Source organism: Silene latifolia, chromosome 9 (assembly GCF_048544455.1).
Source record: "Silene latifolia isolate original U9 population chromosome 9, ASM4854445v1, whole genome shotgun sequence".
Taxonomy (NCBI): domain Eukaryota; kingdom Viridiplantae; phylum Streptophyta; class Magnoliopsida; order Caryophyllales; family Caryophyllaceae; genus Silene; species Silene latifolia.
In genome coordinates this window covers 7,361,385-7,384,904 of record NC_133534.1, presented here as the reverse complement: position 1 = coordinate 7,384,904, position 23,520 = coordinate 7,361,385, and the positions used below count along the sequence as shown (strand labels likewise).

Genomic DNA, 23,520 nt, shown 5'->3' with positions numbered 1-23,520 from the left:
GCGAGATAGAACTTAAGTCTTGAAGCGGAGTAGCTTTGAGCAAGTGAAAGTCGTGAAGTGGAGTAACTTCAAGCAAGTGCAACCGGAGTAGGCTGGCGAGTTATTTTCATTGTAAGGAGTTTAGTTGTTTGAGTAAATTTCTAAATAAGCAATAAAATAACGGTTGGACGTAGGCCTCGGAGTAGAGGCTGAACCAATTTTTTAAACATCGTCTTGTTTGTTCATTTACTTTTACGTTTATTCTCCTTATTTATATATTGTTTATCTCGCAATCTGTCTGTGTCATAGTGTTCAATACTGTGTCTCAGACCTGCTGATTGATTTAATCTTGGGAACTTAAAACGATTAAGTATCTCAAGTTTTCAACTTAAAAGGGACTCACTTAAGATTTTCATTGCTAAGAGTATTCAACTTAAAAAGTATTCATTTTATATCTTCATTGCTAAGTTGAAGAAAAATACTCTTTCATTCATATTTTTCTGGTCTGTGCAACAGTCGACTTTACTGTGACATATACTGAGCTGAATTCGTGTTTATATACTTCTAACTCAAATAGTTCTACGTATAAACACCTTTAACATTTAAGGTATTGTCCATATCAGTTTATTTTATCGTCCTAGATTTCAAAGAAGCTTAATTCAAGTTTAAAATTTTTTAATTGGACACCTAATTCACCCCCTCACCCCTCTTAGGTGTTCTCGTGACTCTTCACCATATATTACGGCAAGACTTACCATGAGCCTTCTTAGAGTAGACTTTCGTTTTGTGCCTACTCAAACTAGTCAATTACATGGACTTGTCAAACGAAGAAATTTGTCCGTAGGATCGAGTCGTCCAGGACTCATGGATCTCTGACTATAATGTACTGTTAATATAGAAATTTCATTACAAGAATGTTCTTTTTTAATGCGTAAAATCAAACCGATTAATAAAATGTCATTTGGACAAAACTAATTAGTAATTACCAAAAATGGATCTAAGTAGAATCATGTAGAAAAGTTCGGTGAACACATTTTTCTCTTCTTGTCCTCACTGAAGAGCCTGAAAGTCTGAAAGCATTGATACCGGTCCTCTTACGTTCACTTTGGTTTTCCTTTTCCATCGTCTAAAATCCCTCAACTTTTCTATTTTTTTTTTTTTTTTTTTTTTACGAAGAACTAGAATTTCTTCTTAATAAAAATGGCTTATACTCTGTTTACCTTTCAACATAACTTCATAATTTTGATCTTTTTACTAACTACAGTTCACTTGTCAACTGGAAATAATGCATACTATACAATATGCACAAATACTCTATTCTCTTGTGGGAATGTTCATAATATTGGGTACCCATTTTGGGGAGGTAACAGGCCTCAATTCTGCGGCCAACAGAATTTCGGTCTCAGCTGTCAAAATGGGCCGACAGCCAGACCGTTTATCAATGATATAGGTACTACAAACGGGGAGGAATCTCTTAGCGGAAGTGTTGTTAGTGTTAATACATCTTTGCATACTATGTCTCTTGTTGAAAACCCGTTTTCACAGGACAATATTATTTCCTGTGAAAAACTAATCAGGAACGAAACAGTATTCAATCTGTTACAACCCTTTAAGTTCAGTCCACTTGTTGCAAACATTAGCTTGTTCTTAAGTTGTAGAAGTTCTGTCGCAAACTACAAAGGTAGTTTGAAGTTTCTCACATGTAACGGTGTGAATAGTACTGCGGATTCAGCATATTTCGTTGATAAACAAGAAGATGTTGCTAATATAAGTAAGTTGTGTTCGACAAAGAGGGTTTTTCCAGTGCTCAAGTCAGAGCTGGATGAGCTAAAAAAGGGAAAAGAAAGTCTTACAGGAGTGTTGAATAAGGGTTTTGAGGTGGAATACACGGTGGACTTCGATACCTGCTCAGCGTGTCTGAATTCGGGAGGTGTATGCGGCTCATCCGATGATAATGAAATGAGATTCGTATGCTATTGCCCAGATGGGATGCATACTAGTCTAACATGTCATAAAACAGGTGCACTGGTTTAGTTATCTCAATTGTGTAAATACGGTATCATTTTTTAATAACGATTCGTGTTGCTCAACTCTAAATCATTTTATTAGGAATGCCAAGAGTTAGTATGAAATCAATTATTATATGTTTCTGTCTGTTGATTAGTCATTCTTTGCCTTTTTGCAGCAAATGCAAGACGAATTAAACTGGCAATCATCGGATCAGGTAATTTAGATACCGCTCCATACTGTTAAATCTTTCATGTTTCCGATCATAAAGCTAATAAAGTTAATAGCTTATGATCTTCATTTTATTTCAATTTCAGGCTGTTTAGCTTTGATTATATCGGTTTTGGTTTCTCTGATCATCTGCTTCAAAAAGCAACTTATGCCGAATAAATTTACAAGTTTAGATATTAGAGGAATAAAACAGAACCAGAATGTAGAGGCTTTTCTGAAAGCATATGGATCTTTAGCCCCGAAAAGATACAGATATGCTGACATAAAGAAAATAGCCAATTCGTTCAAAGAAAAACTCGGGGAAGGAGGTTTCGGCTGTGTTTACAAAGGTAAATTGCCAGATGGTCGGCTTGTGGCAGTGAAGTTACTGAAAAAGATGAAGGGTAACGGAGAAGACTTCATTAACGAGGTACTAAGCATTAGTAGAACTAATCATGTCAATGTTGTCGGTCTCTTAGGCTTCTGCCTTGAAGGGAATAAACGCGCTCTCATTTACGAGTACTTAGTCAATGGATCTCTTGATAAATTCATCTATGGCCGCCACACAAATCCATCTCTTCAATGGGAAACCCTGTTCAAAATTGCAGTCGGGATTGCTAGAGGGCTAAATTACCTGCATAGAGGGTGTAATGCTCGAATACTACACTTTGACATTAAACCTCATAACGTTTTACTTGACGAAGAGTTCTGTCCAAAGATTTCCGACTTTGGACTTGCAAAATTGTGCCCTACAAAGGATAATACCATCTCGATGTTAGAAGCTAGGGGTACGATTGGGTATATTGCTCCCGAGGTTGTTTATAGAACCATTGGTGGAGTGTCTCATAAATCAGATGTGTATAGCTATGGGATGATGGTCTTAAATATGGCATGTGGTAGATCGAATTTATCGCCTGAAGTACAGCGTAGTAGTGAACAATATTTTCCGGAATGGATATTCAGACAACTTGAACAAACTGAACAAACAAGTCATGCAATATTGAATGAAGAAGAAAAAGTGGTACAGCGAAAGATGATTTTGGTGAGCTTATGGTGCATACAAACGTATCCATCAGACCGTCCATCGATGGACAGAGTACTCGAGATGATAGAAGGTCCTCTTGAATCACTGCCGATGCCCCCTCGAGCAGCAACCGTCTATATTTGATTCCACAATTATAGTTGGAGTATCAACCTTACGGACTACAGTGATAGTCTATCCGCGTCTGTAATGGTGGATCTTAGACTCGATTCTAGGAGTTTTGTATAGTATATACTATACACTGCTATCTAAAACAACTGTATGTATTTTCGATATTTGTAGGAAATTTAATTAAGTACAAAATTATCAATAGCAAAGGAAATTAAAAGAGAGTACCTTTTTTTTTTGACAGTAAAAAGAAGAGATTACATGATTCTCGTCCTCTAAACAATAAAAAGGTTAAAATTTTAGTTAAAATTTCAAATAAAAAAAATAGTAACACGACTTCTTTCTAAGCGTGTTTAAGCTTTTGACCACACACCCCTCAACTCTAATAAGATCTTTGTAGTGTTTGACTAACGGCCACAGATTATTACTGTTGGATTAATCTCCCAAAAACTCCAACAATTAAATGTTGAAATAAAGTGTTAAATGTTCCAGTACAACACTGAGATTAGGGAAATATTTCTGTTTCTAGGTTGTCTATATTTGATTCCTTCGTATAATTGGGATATCAGCCTTACGGAACTACAGTGATAATCTATCCGCGTCTGTAACGGTGGACGCCATTAGGTTCGATTATAGGCCTTTTGTATAGTACAAACTAGTTTTCTTGCCCGTGCGTTGCACGGATATTAAAATAATGTGTGATAAATTTCACAATAAATTGAAATATAGACATATAGTACATCGTTCATGTCTAAGATTTTATGTATGCTGCTTGACCAACAAATAATTACAACATAATATTGACATAAGAATAAAAGAGTGTGATTAATAAAATACCTTTTTTTTAGGAAAATAAAACCAATATGAAGTTTATATATATGATACTTGGACTGATAGTTTTTAGAATTTGTTCATTAATACCCGTTTGTTTTTCAATTGGTTAAGGAAAACAATAATGTCTACTCAATGATGCAACAAATCTCCTTCTTTCGAATAACAACCATAATTTAATCATTGCTGGATCAAATTGTAATTATGTAAAAACATTTAGAGGTAGTTAGAATGTTATATCTCCTGGTCAAACTATAGAAGTACGTTTGAATGTGAACCAAATTCCGATGGAATACTACATGGCTAGGGTTGCTTATGAACCCCCCCATCCCCCTCTCTATAACAATAGTCTTGGCCCCCATCTTCTCATTTGAAACAAAATCTTTCACGCAGACCCCAACCAATATGAAGTTTATATATATGATACTTGGGACTTAGAGTTTTTAGATTTTGTTCATTAATACCTGTTTGTTTTTCAATTGGTTAAGGAAAACAATAATATCTACTTTGCATAATCAACTCAATGATGCAACAAATCTCCTTCTTTAGAATAACAACCATAATTTAATCATTGTTGAGTCAAATGGTAGTTACGTAAAAATATTTACAGGTAGTTAAATGTTATATCTCCCGGTCAAACTATAGACGTACCTTTGAATGTGAACCAAATTCCAATGCAATACTACATGGTTGGGGCTGCTTATGACACCCCCCCCCCCCTCATAACAATAGTCTTGCCCCCTATCTTCTCATTTGAAACAAAATCCTTCACGTAGGCCCCTATTTTTCTTCCCTATTCACACACATGATCTAAAACAATCTCATCCCTTGAAAGATCGATCCTTGTCTTAGAAACCTCTCTCAAATTTATCCAACCAAGTGAAAAACTAAACCCCTACTTCTAGAAAAATCCACAATCCAATGGAAACTAACCCTTGCTCTCGACAATGTTGTTAGAATTAAGATTTTACTTTAATTTGGATTGATGGGGTCAAGATTAAGTTTATTAGTATGATCTTTTGAGGTTTTTTGTTATTATTCATGTTACCTATATGTTAGAATGCAAGCGATATTTTGCTGATAAATAACCTTATTTATTATCACTATCCTCGTTAAACTCATCACCCTCCACAAATGCACCCTCCCTCCACCCCATTAATTTACCCGCAAAAAAAAAAACACCAGCCACTGTGATTAGTTCTTACTACTTGAAACAACCTCCAATCCACTACTACTATCAGTACCTTTCTGCCACGTTTTACATCTACGAAGTCATAAATCACATTCACCTCCATGAAACACCAATCTTTACTCCAAATGATATGGATCCTCGTCTCCCTTATCTAAGACAATTTATTTCTCCTTCAACAAAGAAAAGTTTAAGAAGCAATCTTCCCTCTTATCTCTCTCCCTTTCCCTTCCTAATATTTTTCTCGTCCCCTCCTCTACCTCTATTACTAATACTCAAACAAAGTGTTTGGGTACTGTGTTTGTAAACTGAATAAGTTTGAATATTATATATATACACGAACTTTGATATTTATTTCATTTTGCATAAATAAATCTTACTACCTCCATCTCAATTTTATTGTACGTCCTTTTTTCTTCAAATTTTATTATCTCATAATTATTATCTCCTTTCTAGATCTAGTAAGGAAAAATTTTAGTCAACCAACTCGTCGCAATCAACCTCATTCCCACTCGAAACAACTTTTAGCCTACTACTTAATCCCTTCGGTTCACACAAAAAACGGTCTAAAATGCAAAGCTTTCATCTCTCTCTTGAAAAGTCCATCTAACTAACATAAAACTAACCGCTACTTTCTGAACTTCATCATTTTTACATCCCGTAAAGATTAAGTTGAACATGACAAAAAAAATGCAGAAACTTAGGTTTTGTTTGATAACGATAGAGTGAACATTTACTATTTAAATAACAAATGTGCTATTTTGAGTGTTGATCATCGACATATTGAAATAGTAGATTGTGGTGTAATTTACTGTTTTACATTATGACCTTCAATTAGTATATTATAAGAAAATAAAAATTGAGTTTTTTTTAATCTCGGAGGAAATTAAAGATGAAACCTTATCTTTATCATATTTATAATTAATATTCTTCACTTAAAATATATAAATTTAAGAAGTTCAAATAAGTTAGCTAAAAGTTATAAATCACAAATTGTACGAAGCAGTATAATCATTTTTTTTATTAATATGAAATAAATTTCATAAATTTCATGAGAATATCAATGCGGTAGAGAACTATAGAAGAGTTGGCAAGTACGTGACCCCCTTTTAGGTTTAAATTTTTTCATTTATTTTTATATTTTTGCCTAAAGGTGGTTAAAGCATCATATTATGCATGACGAATATGTCTCACCCTTCCCCAATTCGTATCTCTCCCTAAATTATAATGATGATGTGGTCAATTTACACAAAAAAAAAAATAATTTATAGCATCAACAATAATTAGTTTGCTCTATATAATTGAATAGTACCGTTTTTTATGCATCTAAATTTGTCAGAAGAAAAGCTTGAGAGAGACGGTCTTCACTATGTTAGAGAAACACTACTCTTACCCTTTTATGTGTTTATCATGACTTTTTTTAATGTTGGTCGTTGCTTGAATTGAATCTTAACCTTATACATATTTCTATAATAAGTGTATCTAATTTACCTTCAAGCCTCATTCAAATCTATTTTATTACTCGTGGTACCATTTTTACTTTAAATTGTAAAACAATCGCACAATAAAGTTTTTCAAAACATTTACTCATTTGTCATAATATGATATTTCGATTCGCATATTAGTAGCAACTTTCTTTATCTTTGAATACTCCTTGAAAAATAGATATCAAACTTTGTACTTATCAATAATTTGTGAATATCTTATTTAAATTTTGATTAATATACTTTTATATAACGACAAATGAATGTAAATAATATAATAATAAATTATCAATAGAAGTTGAAGTGTATTGTGAGGGAAATAACTTTAAAATTATTAGGAAAAATACATATGACATTTGAAAAATAAACTTCGTATTATGTATAATTAAATATGACATTAGCAATAACAAAAGACATATGGGCATATTTCAGCGTTCATATTACTCTTTACATGAGTAAATTCCATGTAGTACGTATTATGAATGCACATTTGTCACAACTCGGTTCGGCCTAGGGCCTTTTAGCCTCATAGTACCTCATTTTTTTAATCGAAAGTTGTCATAAAATTGGATATTATAAATATAGTGAAGGTTTTATTCCTTCTAATTTAATAAAAAGTGAACAAATACTAATGAATAATTTTTTAGTATTAATAAATTGTAGATAATTAATTTATTTCCTGTTTTTAATAATAAAATTGTAAAATAATTAATTAATTCTCATTTTTAATAGGAAAATCATATTCCTAATTATAATAGAAAAATTTTAAATAATTATTATCTCCTAATTCTAATAGTATAATTAGGGACAAAAAAGCCTTAATAAATTTTTAATTTATTTCCTATTTCTAATAGGAAAATTATAAAATAATTAATTAATTCTCATTTCTAATAGGAAAATTATATTCCTAATTATAATAGAAAAATTGTAAATAATTAATTATCTCCTAATTATTCTAATGCTAATAGTAATATTAGAAAAAAAAAGCCTTCTTTAGTGATATATATTGATTTCTGAACTGTATTATGTAGAGCTGTTTTCGGGCCTGGCTCTTTTAGTCAGGCCCTGTAAGTGAGTCAACCGGGCCGGGTCGGGCTGTGGGAGATATAATCGAGACTCGTGTTTTGTTTTAGGCGGACCAAGCTGGTAGGGCTTACCAATTTTTACTTTTTTTTTTGCTAAAATGGCTGGCTAACGGCGGGCCAGGCAAGGCCGAATCAGCCCGTGCTGAAGGCCAGCTCTGTATGTATTTTCAACAAAGAAACACCGAATGCCGATTGGTGTCTCTTCTTTTATATTGAATCAAACTTGACAAATCAGTCGCTAACATGATTGGCTACTTTGTAGGCGTGTTCTAGCTTGACCACTCACCCCTCAACTCTGATAAGATCTTTGTAGTCTTTGACGAACGGTCGAAGATTACGACTGACGAGTTGATCACCTTGAACTAAACTTGAAACTCGATGTAACATCGACCCAGCTGACTTAAAACCCAATGCTGGGCCACATCTTACAAGTCAGGTTAGAGACAGGCTATTATTGAAGATGGGCTTTCTGTGGAAAAAAAAAAAAAAACTGGCTTTCCAAAAGTCCAGTGGGTTAGGGTTGAGACATTACGGCCCAATTAGAAATATTCAAGACTAAAATTAGAGGTGACAATCATTCACCCAACCCAAAAACACGACACAAACCCGACATAAAGTTAGTGGGTTAGAGTTAAGACATTACAACCAATATATGTAATTGGGTTCACGCATATACATTACGAAACTTATGTGGGTCGGGTTAGAGGTGAGGTCTTTCGTTACGAACTCATCACGAATAACTCATTTATTTAAATTAGTCATAATTTCATTTACTTAACTTGATAATCTAATCAAACTGCTTAAAAGTGAGAATTATTATCTCATTAATCATCATTTCGCTTAATAGGATATTCAAGCTTAGTTTGGTTAAGAAATTAAACGGGTTAACTGGGTGGAAAATGAACCGCTTAAATGATAAATAGGTAATACAGAACAGGTTGGGTTGTTTAGGGTTGAGATAAATAACCCGTTTATGTAATTGGGTCGGATTTCGTTGAGATAATGAGGACCCATTAAAAATTAACATGAACACGACCTGACCTATTTGCAAGGTCGAACTAAAATGAACTGAATTTGACGGACCCTTTTGAACGTATTAGCTAGTTTTTTTTTCTTTTCTTCGAATCTTATCTCGTGTCTCGCCATCTTTTTCCGATACATCATCAAAGATTAATCAGGCTCTTGGCTTGGTGTATTGTTTATGACATGACTACATGAGCAGGTCTTACGGCAAGACTTAACGGGAGACTTCTTAGAGGAGACTTTCGTCTGGTGCCACTCAAGTCTCAAACTAGTCAATTACATGGACTTGTCAAATAAGGAGACTTGGTCGTTGGAGGTCTCCAAGGATTTCTAACTATAATCAAAGCCATTAATAAAATGACATTTAGGCGAAACTATTTACCAAAAATGGGTCTACATAAAACCATGTAGAGAAGTTCGGTAGCATTGGTGTAGGCCTTAGTGAACAGGGCCGTTTTCATTAAGGTAGCCACATTTTTCTTATCTTGTCCTCAGTGAAGAGCCTTTCACCATTGATACCGGTCCTCTTATGTTCACTTTGGTTTTTCTTTTCCATCCTCTAAAATCCCTCAACTTTTCTATTTTTTTTTTTACGAAGAACTCGAATTTCTTCCTTAATAAAAATGGCTTCTACTCTGTTTACCTTTCAATATAACTTGATAATTTTGATCTTTTTACTAACTTCAATTCATTTGTCAACGGGAAATAATCTATACTATACAATATGCACAAATAATCTATTCTCTTGTGGGAATGTTCATAATCTTGGGTACCCATTTTGGGGAGGTAACAGGCCTCAATTCTGCGGCCATCCGAATTTCGGCCTCAGCTGTCAAAACGTTCCAGTCGGCCCGTTTATCTATGGTATGGGTAAGACAAACGGGGCGGAATCTCTTAACGTGAGAGTTGTTAGTATTAACACATCTTTGCATACCATGTCTCTGGTTGAAAAACCGTTTTCACAAGACAATAATATTTCCTGTGAAAAACTAATCAAGAACGAAACAGTATTCAATTTGTTAAAACCCTTCAAGTTCAGTCCAATCGTTGCCAACATTAGCTTGTTCTTAAGTTGTAGGGGTTCTGTCGCAAATTACAGCGCTAGTTTGAAGTCTCTCACATGTAACGGTGCAAATCGTACTGCAGATTCAGCTTATTATGTTGATAAACCAGAAGATGTGGGTAACATAAGTAAGTTGTGTTCGACAAGGAGGGTTTTTCCGGTGCTCAAGTCCGAGTTGGATGAGCTCAATAGGGGAAATGAGAGTCTGACTGGGGTTCTGAATAACGGGTTTGAGGTGGAGTACACGGTGGACTTCGATACCTGCTCAGCGTGTCTGAATTCCGGAGGTGTATGCGGCTCATCTGATGATAATGAAATGAGATTTTCTTGCTATTGCCCAGATGTGACACATACTGGTCGGGTATGTCATAAACCAGGTACACTGATTTCTGTCAAATCTACAAAACATCATTTTTTCTTGTTATCTACAATTTTATATAACGATTCTTGTTGCTCAGCATTTTGGAGTAAGGATTTGTTGTCGTTGTCGTTGTTGTTGTTGTTGTTGTTGTGTATGACCACGAAATCCTACGGTCTAAAGGAACTCCATCTCAACCACTAAAACATCATTGTATATGTTTCTGTCTGTTGATTAGTCGTACTTTGCCTTTTTGCAGCAAATGTAAGACGAAGTAAATTTGTAATCATTGGATCATCAGGTAATTCGGAGAGCACTCCATATCTCCGTCATGTTATATTTTTCATGTTTATAACCAGCGTCTTGGAAACGCTTCAGAGTTATTACCTTTTTAGCTTATGATCTCCAATTTCTTTTCAATTTCAGGCTGTTTAGCTTTGATAATATTGGTTTTGGTTTCTTTGATCCTCTGCTACAAAAAACAGCTTCTGCCGAAGAAATTTTCAGTTTTAGAGATCAGAGGAACAAAAGAGAATCAGAATGTAGAGGCTTTTCTGAAAGCCTATGGATCTTTAGCTCCGAAAAGATACAGATATACCGAAATAAAGAAAATAGCCAGTTCGTTCAAAGAAAAACTCGGGGAAGGAGGTTTTGGTTGTGTTTACAAAGGCAAATTGCAAGATGGACGGCTTGTAGCAGTGAAGTTACTGAAAAAGATGAAGGGTAACGGAGAAGACTTCATTAACGAGGTACTAAGCATTAGTAGGACTAATCATGTTAATGTTGTCGGTCTTTTAGGCTTCTGCCTTGAAGGGAATAAACGCGCTCTCATTTACGAGTACTTAGTCAATGGATCTCTTGATAAATTCATGTATGGCCGCGACACACATCCATCTCTTCAATGGGAAACCCTGTTCAAAATTGCAGTCGGGATTGCCAGGGGACTAAACTACCTACATCGAGGGTGTAATGCTCGTATACTACACTTCGATATTAAACCTCATAACGTTTTACTTGATGAAGAGTTTTGCCCCAAGATTTCCGACTTTGGACTTGCAAAATTGTGCCCTACAAAGGATAATACCATCTCGATGTTGGAAGCTAGGGGTACGATTGGGTATATTGTATAAGAGATATAAGTTTGTGAATGAAATTGTATATTAACATGGAGAAGGATACATTGTATTTATAGTGTACATAACCTAGCAACTATGGTAAGTAAATAATTTACATAATAAAGAATAATAATACTTTCAATATTTACATGATCAATTAGGAATATTTGCTAATGGTGAGAGATATGGTTAATACGCCCCCGCAAGATGGACGTCCGATGAGTAAGACCAATCTTGGAGCGAAGTTCAAGGTGCTGGGGTTTGTGTAAAGGTTTGGTGAGAATATCAGCCAACTGATCTTTGCTTGCGACATGCTGGATGCGAACTTGACCATGAAGCAGCTGTTGTTTGACGAAGTGAAATGAGAGAGCCATGTGCTTCATGCGAGAGTGAAAGACCGGGTTTTTGGCATAGAGAGTAGCGGAGATATTGTCACAGAAGATGGCAGGAGGTGCAGGAACTGAGATATGGAGCTCGGTGAGAAGGTTGCGGAGCCAAAGAAGCTCGGTTGTGACGGATGCAATTGCCCGAAATTCAGCTTCAGTAGTGGAGAGAGCAAGACCGCGTTGTTTCTTGGATGACCAGGAGACGGGATTGCGACCAAGATAGAGAATATAACCAGTGGTGGAAACATAAGTGTCTTTGTCACCTGCATGATCAGCATCACAAAATGCATGAAGACGGGAAGGGGAGTCTCGATACAATTGGAGGCCAACGGTTTGAGTCCCTTGTAAGTAACGAAGAAGACGTTTCAAGGCAGTCCAATGGGTGGTGGTTGGGTGATGTAGAAATTGGGCAAGACGGTTAATTGCAAATGCAATGTCAGGCCTGGTAAGGGATAGGTACTGGAGGCTACCAACAATAGCACGATAGTCCGAATGGTTATGAACAGCTAAGTGATCTTCACGAATGAGGGGAGGAGAGGTAGCCATGGGTGTCGTAGTAGGCTTGGCTTCGAGCATGTTATATTTGGTTAAAAGATCATGAACATATTTGGATTGATTTAGGTGAATGCCATGAGAATTATGAGCAACTTCAATGCCGAGAAAGTAAGATAATGGTCCTAGGTCTTTAAGCGAGAAACGTTGAGACAATTGGTTAATAAAGTAGTGCAGCTGAGTAGGATTTGGTCCAGTGACGATAATGTCGTCGACGTAGATAAGCATGTAAATGAAGGTGGTTTGAGTCTGTAAAATAAATAGAGATGAATCAGAGACTGATTGTTTAAAACCATAGGTGAGAAGATAAGAGGTTAATTCGGTGTACCAGGCTCGAGGTGCCTGTTTAAGGCCATAAATAGCTTTATTTAATTTACATACATGATCGATTTTGGTTTGATTAACGAAACCAGGTGGTTGGATCATGAACACATTATCACTTAATGTGCCTTGAAGAAACGCATTATTGACATCTAATTGCCTTAGTGACCACGAGTTTGTGACAGCTAAGGATAGAATTAAACGTACAGTCGTGGGTTTAATGACGGGACTGAAGGTCTCATTGAAATCAATGCCAGGTCTCTGATGGAATCCCTTAGCTACAAGACGTGCCTTGTGTTGTTTAAGGGTGCCATCGGGGTTAAATTTATTTCTGAAGACCCACTTACATCCTATAACATTTTGAGAGGAAGTGCGGGGGACGAGAGTCCAGGTGTTGTTTCGTTCAAGGGCATCGAATTCTTCTTGCATGGCGGTTCGCCATTGAGGAAGAATAAGAGCTTGCTTGACTGTGTTTGGTAAAGTGTCACTGGTTGTCGAGGCTTGAGCGAGGTTGTTAGCGTAGTTGGGGTTGGGTTTCCGAATGCCATTACATGGTATCAGGAGACCTTCATCGATCCGTACTCGACCTACAACCCACCTGCTCTCCATTCAACCGCACCACACCCTTGCTTCCGCAACCCTTCTTCACCAATACCAACATCAACAATAACACCATGATCACAAACCTACGTGCAACCTACAAACCATCGATATCCTTGAACAATCAGCCTGCCTCTAACCAAACCGAGGCAGCCACCAACACCCAAAACCACCCTACATCCAACCCAAACCCGAGACCCTTCAACGGACGATGTCAATGGTGTCGTCAAACCGGTCATGTGACAGCAAACTGTCCACTATTCAGGAAACTCTTTCCGAATATAGTGTTTCCCGAACCACCACCCAACCGTCAACACCAATATGCACCACTAGCTCACCTCGCCACCCGTGGTAGTCCCCAGCCGAACCCGAATTTTCTCCTCGACAGTGGGGCTTCCCATCATGTAACCCATGACTTAGACACCTTGGCTTCTCATTCTCCCTATGACGGCCTTGATAATTTAATCATTGGCGACGGCTCCACCATCACCATTGCAAATACCGGTTCTTTTCATATGCAAAACCTCAAATTTAATAACGTTCTACATGTTCCCAAAATTTCACGTAATATTTTATCAATTTCACAATTATGTCGAGATAATAATGCTTATGTGCTTTTCTCACATGACTCGTTTTTTGTAAAAGCAATACAATCCGGGAAAACCCTCCTTCAGGGCCGTGCTAACCAAGGGGTATATGAATGGTGTCCCCCGAAACCGGTCGCTCTAGCTGCTGTGAAAGGGACACCACCACTATCATGGCATCATAAGTTAGGTCATCCGTCTTATGATGTAATCAAAATTATCAATAAACACCTATCATCTCCAATTATGGATTATGAACACTGTCATTCATGTAGTATTTCGAAGAGTAAAAAGCTCCCTTTTACTGTTTCATCACTGCATTCCAACGCACCACTCGACCTTCTCTTTTCGGACCTATGGACAAGCCCAGTCCTATCCCGAGACCACTACAAATATTACGTCATTTTTGTCGATCACTTTACAAAGTATACTTGGCTATACCCATTAAAACGTAAATCCGAAACCACTACTGTATTTATGCAATTTCAAGCTCTCGTCGAAAAATATAAGAGATATAAGTTTGTGAATGAAATTGTATATTAACATGGAGAAGGATACATTGTATTTATAGTGTACATAACCTAGCAACTATGGTAAGTAAATAATTTACATAATAAAGAATAATAATACTTTCAATATTTACATGATCAATTAGGAATATTTGCTAATGGTGAGAGATATGGTTAATATATTGCTCCCGAGGTTGTTTATAGAACCATTGGTGGAGTGTCTCATAAATCAGATGTGTATAGCTATGGGATGATGGTCTTAAATATGGCATGTGGTAGATCGAATTTATCGCCTGAAGTACAGCGTAGTAGTGAACAATATTTTCCGGAATGGATATTCAGACAACTTGAACAAACTGAACAAACAAGTCATGCAATATTGCATGAAGAAGAAAAAGTGGTACAGCGAAAGATGATTTTGGTGAGCTTATGGTGCATACAAACGTATCCATCAGACCGTCCATCGATGGACAGAGTACTGGAGATGATAGAAGGCCCTCTTGAATCACTGCCAATGCCTCCTCGAGCCGCCACTGTCTATATTTGATTCCTTCGTATAATTGGGATATCAGCCTTACAGAACTACAGTGATAATCTATCCGCGTTTGTAATGGTGGACGCCATTAGATTATTATAATATCTCTTTCAAAAAAAATAGTGTAAAAGATTAATATATACGTGGGTTAACTCTTATTTATAATCATATAATCACCCCACCTTATACTAATCTTTCGACGTGGGACAATTCTACTATTTATAAGTAATATATTCACCAAACTTGGATTTTTTTTCTGATGTAGGACAATTCTACTATTTATACGTAATATATATTCATTAAACCTGCATTGTTTTTCAATGTGGGACAAATAACATACTCAGAATTAAACCATCTTTTTTGCACTTAGTTCGACATCCAACCAGATCTCGAATACCGAATACAGACAATTGTTACTCATTATATCTAATAGTTATATTTAAATTTAATAATATGATAAAGTACTCTCCATTAATATTTGTACGTTGTTTTTCTTCAAAAAAAATGTAACATAATTTAGATACGGAAATTTCCCGTGGTACCCTTTAATTTTGTCAGATTTTCTATGTTACCCCTACTTTTAAGAATCTGCCTATGGTACCCTTGAGGTTCCATTTTTTTGCCCATAGTACCACTAATGTAAAGGTTGTTAAATGGACATTATAAAATAACAATTAAAAAATAATACCCCCTTCATTGTTTTATTGGTACGATTATCTCTCTCTTTTAAATGAAAATTTAATTAACCTATATCATTATAATATTGAAAATTTCTCATGGTAACCTCTTTGATAGATTACAAATGCTACCATGGACGTTTGTTTTCTATTTTTTTTTATCATAATTAAAATATGTGCAAATGATAGGAACCTATACTCTAATGATAGAATATTTTTTAACACAATTATAATTATATTATTTAAACGTAGTATATTTACCACACCTAAATTAGTTTTCAATATGGGACATATAAAATCTATAGGTAGAAAATATAATGATATGAACTTTTAAGAGTTCTCCAAGACAATACTTAAGACTCACAAGATTTTGGGTTGATGCCTAAGTTCCAAGGATGCATGGCTCCTATTTATAATCTTAGAATCACCCACCTTATGCTATATTTCGATGTGGGAAAATTCTATTTTTTATATGTAGTATATTTATCACACCTATATTATTTTTCAATGTGGGGCATATAACATACTATGAAATACACCATCTTTAATATGTGCAAATTATATGAAATCTATATATATACTCTAATGATAGAATTTCTTACCATGAATCTAATAATATTATTTTCATAATATTTTTACCGACATTATTTTGCCAAATGAAATGTAAAAGTTTTTATATAAAAATTAGAAACATCACTTGAATATAAAATAAGAAATACAGAGTATATATTATAATAATTAAAAGATTTTCCAAAGATTAACTTCAATTAGAAATCATTATTGTAGAGACAGTAATACAAACTCATACTTAAGAGAATCAAAAGATTATGGGTTATGACTTCTATTTATAATCATAAGATCACTTTGCCTTATATAATCTTCCGATGTGGGACAATTCTAATATTTATACATAGTATATTCACCAGACTTACATTACTTTTCAATGTAGGGCAAATAACATACTAAGTACACCATTTTATTTTGCACCTACTTTGACATCAACCCGATTTAATAATGAGAAAATACAATACAATACAATCTACACTCTAATGATAGCATTTTTTTGTCACAATCTAATTATATAATTTTCATACGATACTTTTTTGTCAAATGAAATATAAAGTTTTTATATCAAAATTATAAACATCACTTTAATATAATATAGAAAATGTATATATATGGGACAGTTCTATTATTTATACATAATATATTCATCACACCTACATTATTTTTCAATGTGAGATATATAACATACTAAAAAGTATATATCTTTTATATCAAAAATTTTTGGGTTAATACCTAAGTTTCAAGGATGCCTTCTATTTATATTTATAGAATCAGCCTACCGTATACTATTATTTCAATGTGAGATACATAATTTAATTATTTTGACGTAGTATGTTCATCATGCCTACATTATTTTTCAATGTGAAAGATATAACATACCAACAAATACATGTCTCTTCTTAAAAAAGCTACTATTGTATACATATTATTTTTCTTTGAAGGTAAAACCACTTAGTCTCGATCATTAGATAAGGATCTCTACATCGTACATATAACGACTCATTAACGCTTTATTACTGCATTCAGAAGACAACCATTAGTAAAATCTTTAGTTTTCTACAGTGTCAGCCCTGTCTGGAGACTACCATTAGTAAAACCTTTATTTTTTGATTTTCTTGTTCATGTTCTTAACTCTTTCCCGGGTAGTTCCCTGCAATGATTTTCACTTTATTTTTTATATCATATCGTAGATAATGATAGAAAATCTTAAGAGCTCTGTAAAACAATATTTATGAGACTCAAAATTTTTTGGTTGGGTACATAAGTTCTAAATATGTCTCCTATTTATAATCATAGGATCACATCACCTTATACTAATCTTTCAATGTGGGACAATTCTAACTATTTATATGTAGTATATTCACCACTCCTACTTATTTTCCAATGTGGGACAAAACGTACTAAAAGTACACAATTTTACGTATTAAGAAGTACACAATCTTTAATATGTGCAAATAATATGAAATCTATACTCTAATGATAGCATTTTTTACCACAAAGCTAATTATATTATTTTCATAATTTTTTTAACGATGTTTTTTTGCCAAATGAAATGTAAAAGTTTGATATAAAAATTGGAAATATCACTTGAATATAATTTAGGAAATATACATATTATGATAATTAAAAGATTTTTCACTTTATTTTTTACATCAAAAATTATACTTTCCTAAATTGATTTTTGATGATGTGGACGCTCTAAGATCGCTCGAAAAAACTCTCTTTTATATATATATATATATATAGATTTCTGAACTGTATTATGTAGAGCTGTTTTCGGGCCGGGCTCTTCTAGTCAGGCCCTGTGAATGAGTCGACCGGACCGGGTCGGGCTGTGTGAGATATAACCTGGGCTAGACTCGTGTTCTGTTTTAGGCGGACCAGGCTGGTAGGGCTTACCAATTTTTACTTTTTTTTGCTAAAATGGCTGGCTAAGGGCGGGCTAGGCAGGGCCGGATCAGCCCATGCTAGAGGCTAGCTCTATGCGTATATTTTCAACAAAGAAGCATCGAATGCCGAATGGTGTCTCTTCTTTTATATCGAATCAAACTTGACAAATCAGTCGCTAACACGATTGGCTTCTTTGTAGGCGTGTTCTAGCTTGACCACACACCCCTCAACTCTGATAAGATCAAAGTGTTTGACGAACGGTTGAAGATTACGACTGACGAGTTGATCACATTGAACTAAACTTGAAACCCGATGTTGATCGGCCCAGCTCATACCCAACTTAAAACCCAATGCTGGGTCACATCTTACAAGTCAGGTTAGAGACAGGCTATTATTGAAGATGGGCTTTCTGTAACAAAAAAAAAAAAAAAAAAAAAAAAAAAAAACTGACTTTCCAAAAGTCCAGTGAGTTTAGGGTTGAGACATTACGCCCAAGTAGAAATTTTCAAGACTAAAATTAGAGGTGACAATCATTCACCCGACCTGAAAACACGACACAAACTCGACATAAAGTTAGTGGGCTAAAGTTACAACCAATATATGTAATTGGGTTGGCGCATATACATTACGAAACTTTCATTTAGTTAACTTGATAATCTAATCAAACTGCTTAAAAGTGATAATTATTATAGGATATCATTAATCATCATTTCGCTTAATAGGATATTCAAGCTTAGTTTGGTTAAGAAATTAAACGGGTTAACTGCGTGGAAAATGAACCGCTTAAATGATAAATAGGTAATACAGAACAGGTTGGGTTGTTTAGGGTTGAGATAAATAACCCATTTATGTAATTGGGTCGGATTTCGTTGAGATAATGAGGACCCATTAAAAATTAACACGAACACGACCTGACCTATTTACAAGGTCTAACTAAAATGAACTGAATTTGACGGACCCTTTTGAACATATTAACTAGTTTTTTTTTTTCTTTTATTTGTATCTTATCTCGTGTCTCGCCATCTTTTTCCGATACATCATCAAAGATTAATCCGGCTCTTGGCTTGGTGTATTGTTTATGACATGACTACATAAGCATGTCTTTCAGCAAGGCTTAACGGGACCCTTCTTAGAGGAGACTTTCGTCTGGTGCCACTCAAACTAGTCAATTACATGGACTTGTCAAATGAGGAGACTTGGTCGTTGGAGGTCTCCAAGGATTTCTAACTATAATCAAAGCCATTAATAAAATGATATTTGGGTGAAACTATTTACCAAAAATGGGTCTACGTAAAACCATGTAGAGAAGTTCGGTAGCATTGGACATTGGTGTAGGCCTCAGTGAACAGGGCCGTTTTCATTAAGGGAGCCACATTTATCAATGGTGACAGGCTCTTTACTAAGGACAAGATGAGTGACAGGCTCTTCACTGAGGACAAGATGAGAAAAATGTGGCTCCCTTAATGAAAACGGCCCTGTTCACTGAAATCCGTCAACTTTTCTACGGAGTATTTTTTTCCATCGTCACCATTGATAAATCCGTCAACTTTTCTACGTAAAACCAAAGTGAGCCTGTCACCATTGATAAATGTGGCTGTCTTATGTTCACTTTGGTTTTCTTTTCCATCGTCTAAAATCCGTCAACTTTTCTATTTTTCTATTTTTTTTTGTTACGAAGAACTCGATTTTCATCCTTTAAAAAAAATGGCTTTTACTCTGTTTACCTTTCAATATAACTTCATAATTTTGATCTTTTTACCAACTATGATTCATTTGTCAACTGGAAACAATGCATACTATACAATATGCACAAATACTCTATTCTCTTGTGGGAATGTTCATAATCTTGGGTACCCATTTTGGGGAGCTAACAGGCCTCAATTCTGCGGTCATCAGAATTTCGGTCTCAGCTGTCTAAACGGGCCGATAGTCGGCCCGTTTATCGATAATATGGGTACTACAAACAGGGGGGTATTTTTTATTCCAAGAGTTATTAGCGTTAATACATCTTCGCATACTATGTCCTTGGTTCGAAAAGCGTTTTCTAATAATGGATATATTTCCTGTCAAAGTCTAATCAGGAACGAAACAATCATGGCTTTGCCACAGCCCTTCAAGTTAAGTCCAACTGTTGCCAACATTAGTTTGTTCTTAAGTTGTAGTGCTTCAGTCGAAAATTACCGCGGTAGTTTGAAGGTTCTCACATGTAACAGTGTAGATAGTACAGCGGATTCAGCTTATTACGTTGAGAAACCAGAAGTTGTGGGTAACATAAGTAAGTTGTGTGCGATAAAGAGGGTTTTTCCGGTGCTCAAGTCAGAGCTTGTGGAGCTAAACAAGGGAAATGCGAGTCTTACTAAGGTGTTGAAGAAGGGGTTTGAGGTCGAGTACACGGTGGACTTTGGTGGCTGCTCAGCGTGTCAGAATTCGGGAGGTGTATGTGGCTCATCCGACGATGATGAAAAGAGATTTGTATGCTATTGCCTAGATGGGATGCATACTAGTCTAATATGTCATAAAACAGGTTCACTGAATTATCTCAATTGTACAAATATCATACTGTATCATTTTGGAGTTGAACGCTTTGTTGTCGCCGTTGTACGTGATCACTAAATCCTACCGTCTAATTGAACTCCGTCTCAACCATTAAATCCTGAGAAAAAGGATTGTACATTGGATGTACTACATCACACTTAATGAATTTTTGAGTTTTTGTGTATTTTTTTTTAGTTCTATAGAGTTTATAAATTACATTTTAGTTTTATGACTTCAGAAATCAAAATTTTCTGAGCTTATATGTAATTCTTTTGAGTTATAATGTAATTTTTTGAGATTAATGTTTAAGTAAATGAACTCAAAAACTTTATGATAAAACTCAAAATCTTAAAATTAAAACTCAAAAACTTTATGTTAATGCTCAAAAACTATACCATCTGATATACTACATCAGATGTATAATCCACTTACTGTACGTTAAATCCTTTGCTTTCAAGTCATCTTACTGTCAAAACATCGTAGTATAAGTTTCTGTCTGTTGATTAGTCGTACTTTGCCTTTTTGCAGCAAATGCAAGACGAAGTAAATTCGTAATCATCGGATCAGGTAAATCGGAGAGCGCCATGTCTCCATCATCTTAAATCATTCATGTTTCTAACCAGCGTCTTGGAAACGCCTCAAATACAGCGTATTTTTCCCTTTTCTGTTTAATGCATTTTCAGGGTTATTACACATTTACTCGTAAACCTGCTAAACTTATTATTAGCTTATGATCTTCAATTCTTTCTTCAATTTCAGGCTGCTTAGCATTGACGATATTGGTTTTGGTTTCTTTGATAATCTGCTCCAAAAAAAAACTTTTGCCGAAGAAATTTTCAAGTTTAGAGATCAGAGGAACAGAAGCGAATCAGAATGTAGAGGCTTTCCTGAAAACCTATGGGTCTTTATCCCCAAAAAGATACAAATATACCGACATAAAGAAAATAGCTAGTTCGTTCAAAGAAAAACTCGGGGAAGGAGGTTTCGGTTGTGTTTACAAAGGAAAATTGCAAGATGGTCGGTTTGTGGCAGTGAAGTTATTGAATAAGATGGAGGGTAACGGAGAAGACTTCATTAACGAGGTACTAAGCATTAGTAGGACTAATCATGTCAATGTTGTCACTCTTCTAGGCTTCTGTCTTGAAGGGAATAAACGTGCTCTCATATACGAGTACTTAGTCAATGGTTCTCTTGATAAATTCATTTGTGGCCGCAACAGTACTCATCCATCTCTTCAATGGGACACCTTGTTCAGAATTGCAGTCGGGATTGGTAGAGGACTAAATTACCTACATCGAGGGTGTAATGCTCGAATACTACACTTTGACATTAAACCTCATAACGTTTTACTTGATGAAGAGTTCTGTCCAAAGATTTCCGACTTTGGACTTGCCAAGTTGTGCCCTACAAAGGATAGTACAGTCTCGATGTTGGAAGCTAGGGGCACGATAGGGTATATTGCTCCCGAGGTTGTTTATAGAAACATTGGCGGAGTGTCTCATAAATCAGATGTGTATAGCTACGGGATGATGGTCTTAAATATGGCGTGTGGGAAGTCGAATTTGCCTGATCAAGTACAACGTAGTAGTGAACAATACTTTCCGGAATGGATATTCAATCAACTCGAACAAAGTGAACAAGACTCACAAGCGATTCAGGCAATGTTGAATGAAGAAGAAAAAGAGATGCAAAGAAAAATGATTTTGGTGAGCCTATGGTGCATACAAACGTATCCCTCGGACCGTCCATCGATGGACAGAGTACTCGAGATGATAGAAGGCCCTCTTGAATCACTCCCGATGCCTCCTCGAGCCGCAACTGTCTATATTTGATTCCTCCATATAATCGGAACCTCAATCTCACAGACTATGGTGATAATCTATCCGCGTCTGTAATGGTGTGGACACTGGTGGAGCTAGGAGGGGCTAACATGGACGCTCGGCCCCCGACGGTTGAGATTTTCGAACTTTGGTTGAATATTTTGAATTCTTTTCGAGTGTACCTATTATTATTACTTATCCCCCCCCCCCCCCCCTCAAATTTTCCGCCCACCTAAGCTCAAATCCTGACCCCATCACTTATGGTGGGCGTTAGATTCCATTCTAATCCGTCTTAATTCTCCCTCTAAAATTTTCAATATATCGTTCTCTCACAAACTTTTAATCTTAATTCCGCCTGTCATGGATAGTATTTTTTTACCATTGCTCACAGGGCGTCAGTCCCTTCTATGACAGTTGTGGGCATCGATGACTAGAGTGCCCGTCCACTAGGTCATCGTGTAAGACTCACCGTCCAAGACGTGGTGATTTTTCAAAAAAGAAAAAGTTTTTTTGAACGATACTAATTTTCACCATGCATCACGCCTCGGACAAAGGATCTTACTCGATGGCCTTGTGCACACTAGCAACTCCAACCATCGATGACTGATTCCGTCTATGACGGTTCCCTCGCGACGACCTGATTTTTCAAAAATAAATTTTGATCGAAAAAGGAATCACGGTCTACCACGCCTCGTGGTTGATCGGACTTACACGATGGCCACTATAGCCAATGATGCCGAAACCCGCGTAACAGTCACGGGTCCCCGAGACGGGTTTGCATGTCGATTTGTTTTCCCGATGAAAGGGTCTTGCCATGCACCATGCATCGGAGTGGGGGCATATTTGTTGTCTAGCTTATAAAAATTTAGACCTGGCAAACGGGTCAACTAGGTCGTGTATCGACTCGGTCAGTTTCGGTGATTTCAGGTTTACAAGAATTCTAGATCAATCGGGTCTGGTTGGGTCATTTCGGGTTTGGACATTATCGAGTATGCTATTTTCAACTTATTTAGGAATAACGAACTGTGTGCAATAATAAACGTTCGGGTC

At 35.9% G+C, this 23,520-nt stretch overlaps 3 protein-coding genes across 4 annotated transcripts; all 3 read left to right on the top strand.

Moving 5' to 3' along the window:
* The first annotated feature begins 932 nt into the window (after window positions 1–932).
* On the top strand, window positions 933–3,550 carry LOC141602381 (LEAF RUST 10 DISEASE-RESISTANCE LOCUS RECEPTOR-LIKE PROTEIN KINASE-like 2.4). Its single transcript, XM_074422677.1, has 3 exons — window positions 933–1,999; window positions 2,165–2,203; window positions 2,304–3,550. Exons 1-3 carry the CDS (start codon window positions 1,180–1,182, stop codon window positions 3,362–3,364), a joined length of 1,920 nt encoding a protein of 639 aa, XP_074278778.1. The 5' UTR covers window positions 933–1,179; the 3' UTR covers window positions 3,365–3,550.
* Window positions 3,551–9,324: 5,774 nt separating this feature from the next.
* LOC141598945 (LEAF RUST 10 DISEASE-RESISTANCE LOCUS RECEPTOR-LIKE PROTEIN KINASE-like 2.1) lies at window positions 9,325–22,672 on the top strand. 2 transcript variants are annotated; one of them, XM_074418788.1, is made up of 4 exons: window positions 9,325–9,423; window positions 20,188–20,639; window positions 21,179–21,217; window positions 21,410–22,672. In XM_074418788.1, the coding sequence occupies exons 2-4, from the start codon at window positions 20,210–20,212 to the stop codon at window positions 22,480–22,482; spliced, it is 1,542 nt and encodes a 513-aa protein (XP_074274889.1). In that variant the 5' UTR covers window positions 9,325–9,423; window positions 20,188–20,209; the 3' UTR covers window positions 22,483–22,672. The 2 variants fall into 2 exon arrangements, with proteins under 2 accessions (XP_074274889.1, XP_074274888.1); XM_074418787.1 differs by lacking the exon at window positions 9,325–9,423 and having other exon boundaries at window positions 19,635–20,639.
* Window positions 9,338–11,638, top strand: LOC141598946 (LEAF RUST 10 DISEASE-RESISTANCE LOCUS RECEPTOR-LIKE PROTEIN KINASE-like 2.1). Its single transcript, XM_074418789.1, has 3 exons — window positions 9,338–10,398; window positions 10,639–10,680; window positions 10,806–11,638. Exons 1-3 carry the CDS (start codon window positions 9,582–9,584, stop codon window positions 11,507–11,509), a joined length of 1,563 nt encoding a protein of 520 aa, XP_074274890.1. The 5' UTR covers window positions 9,338–9,581; the 3' UTR covers window positions 11,510–11,638.
* Window positions 22,673–23,520: the final 848 nt, after the last annotated feature.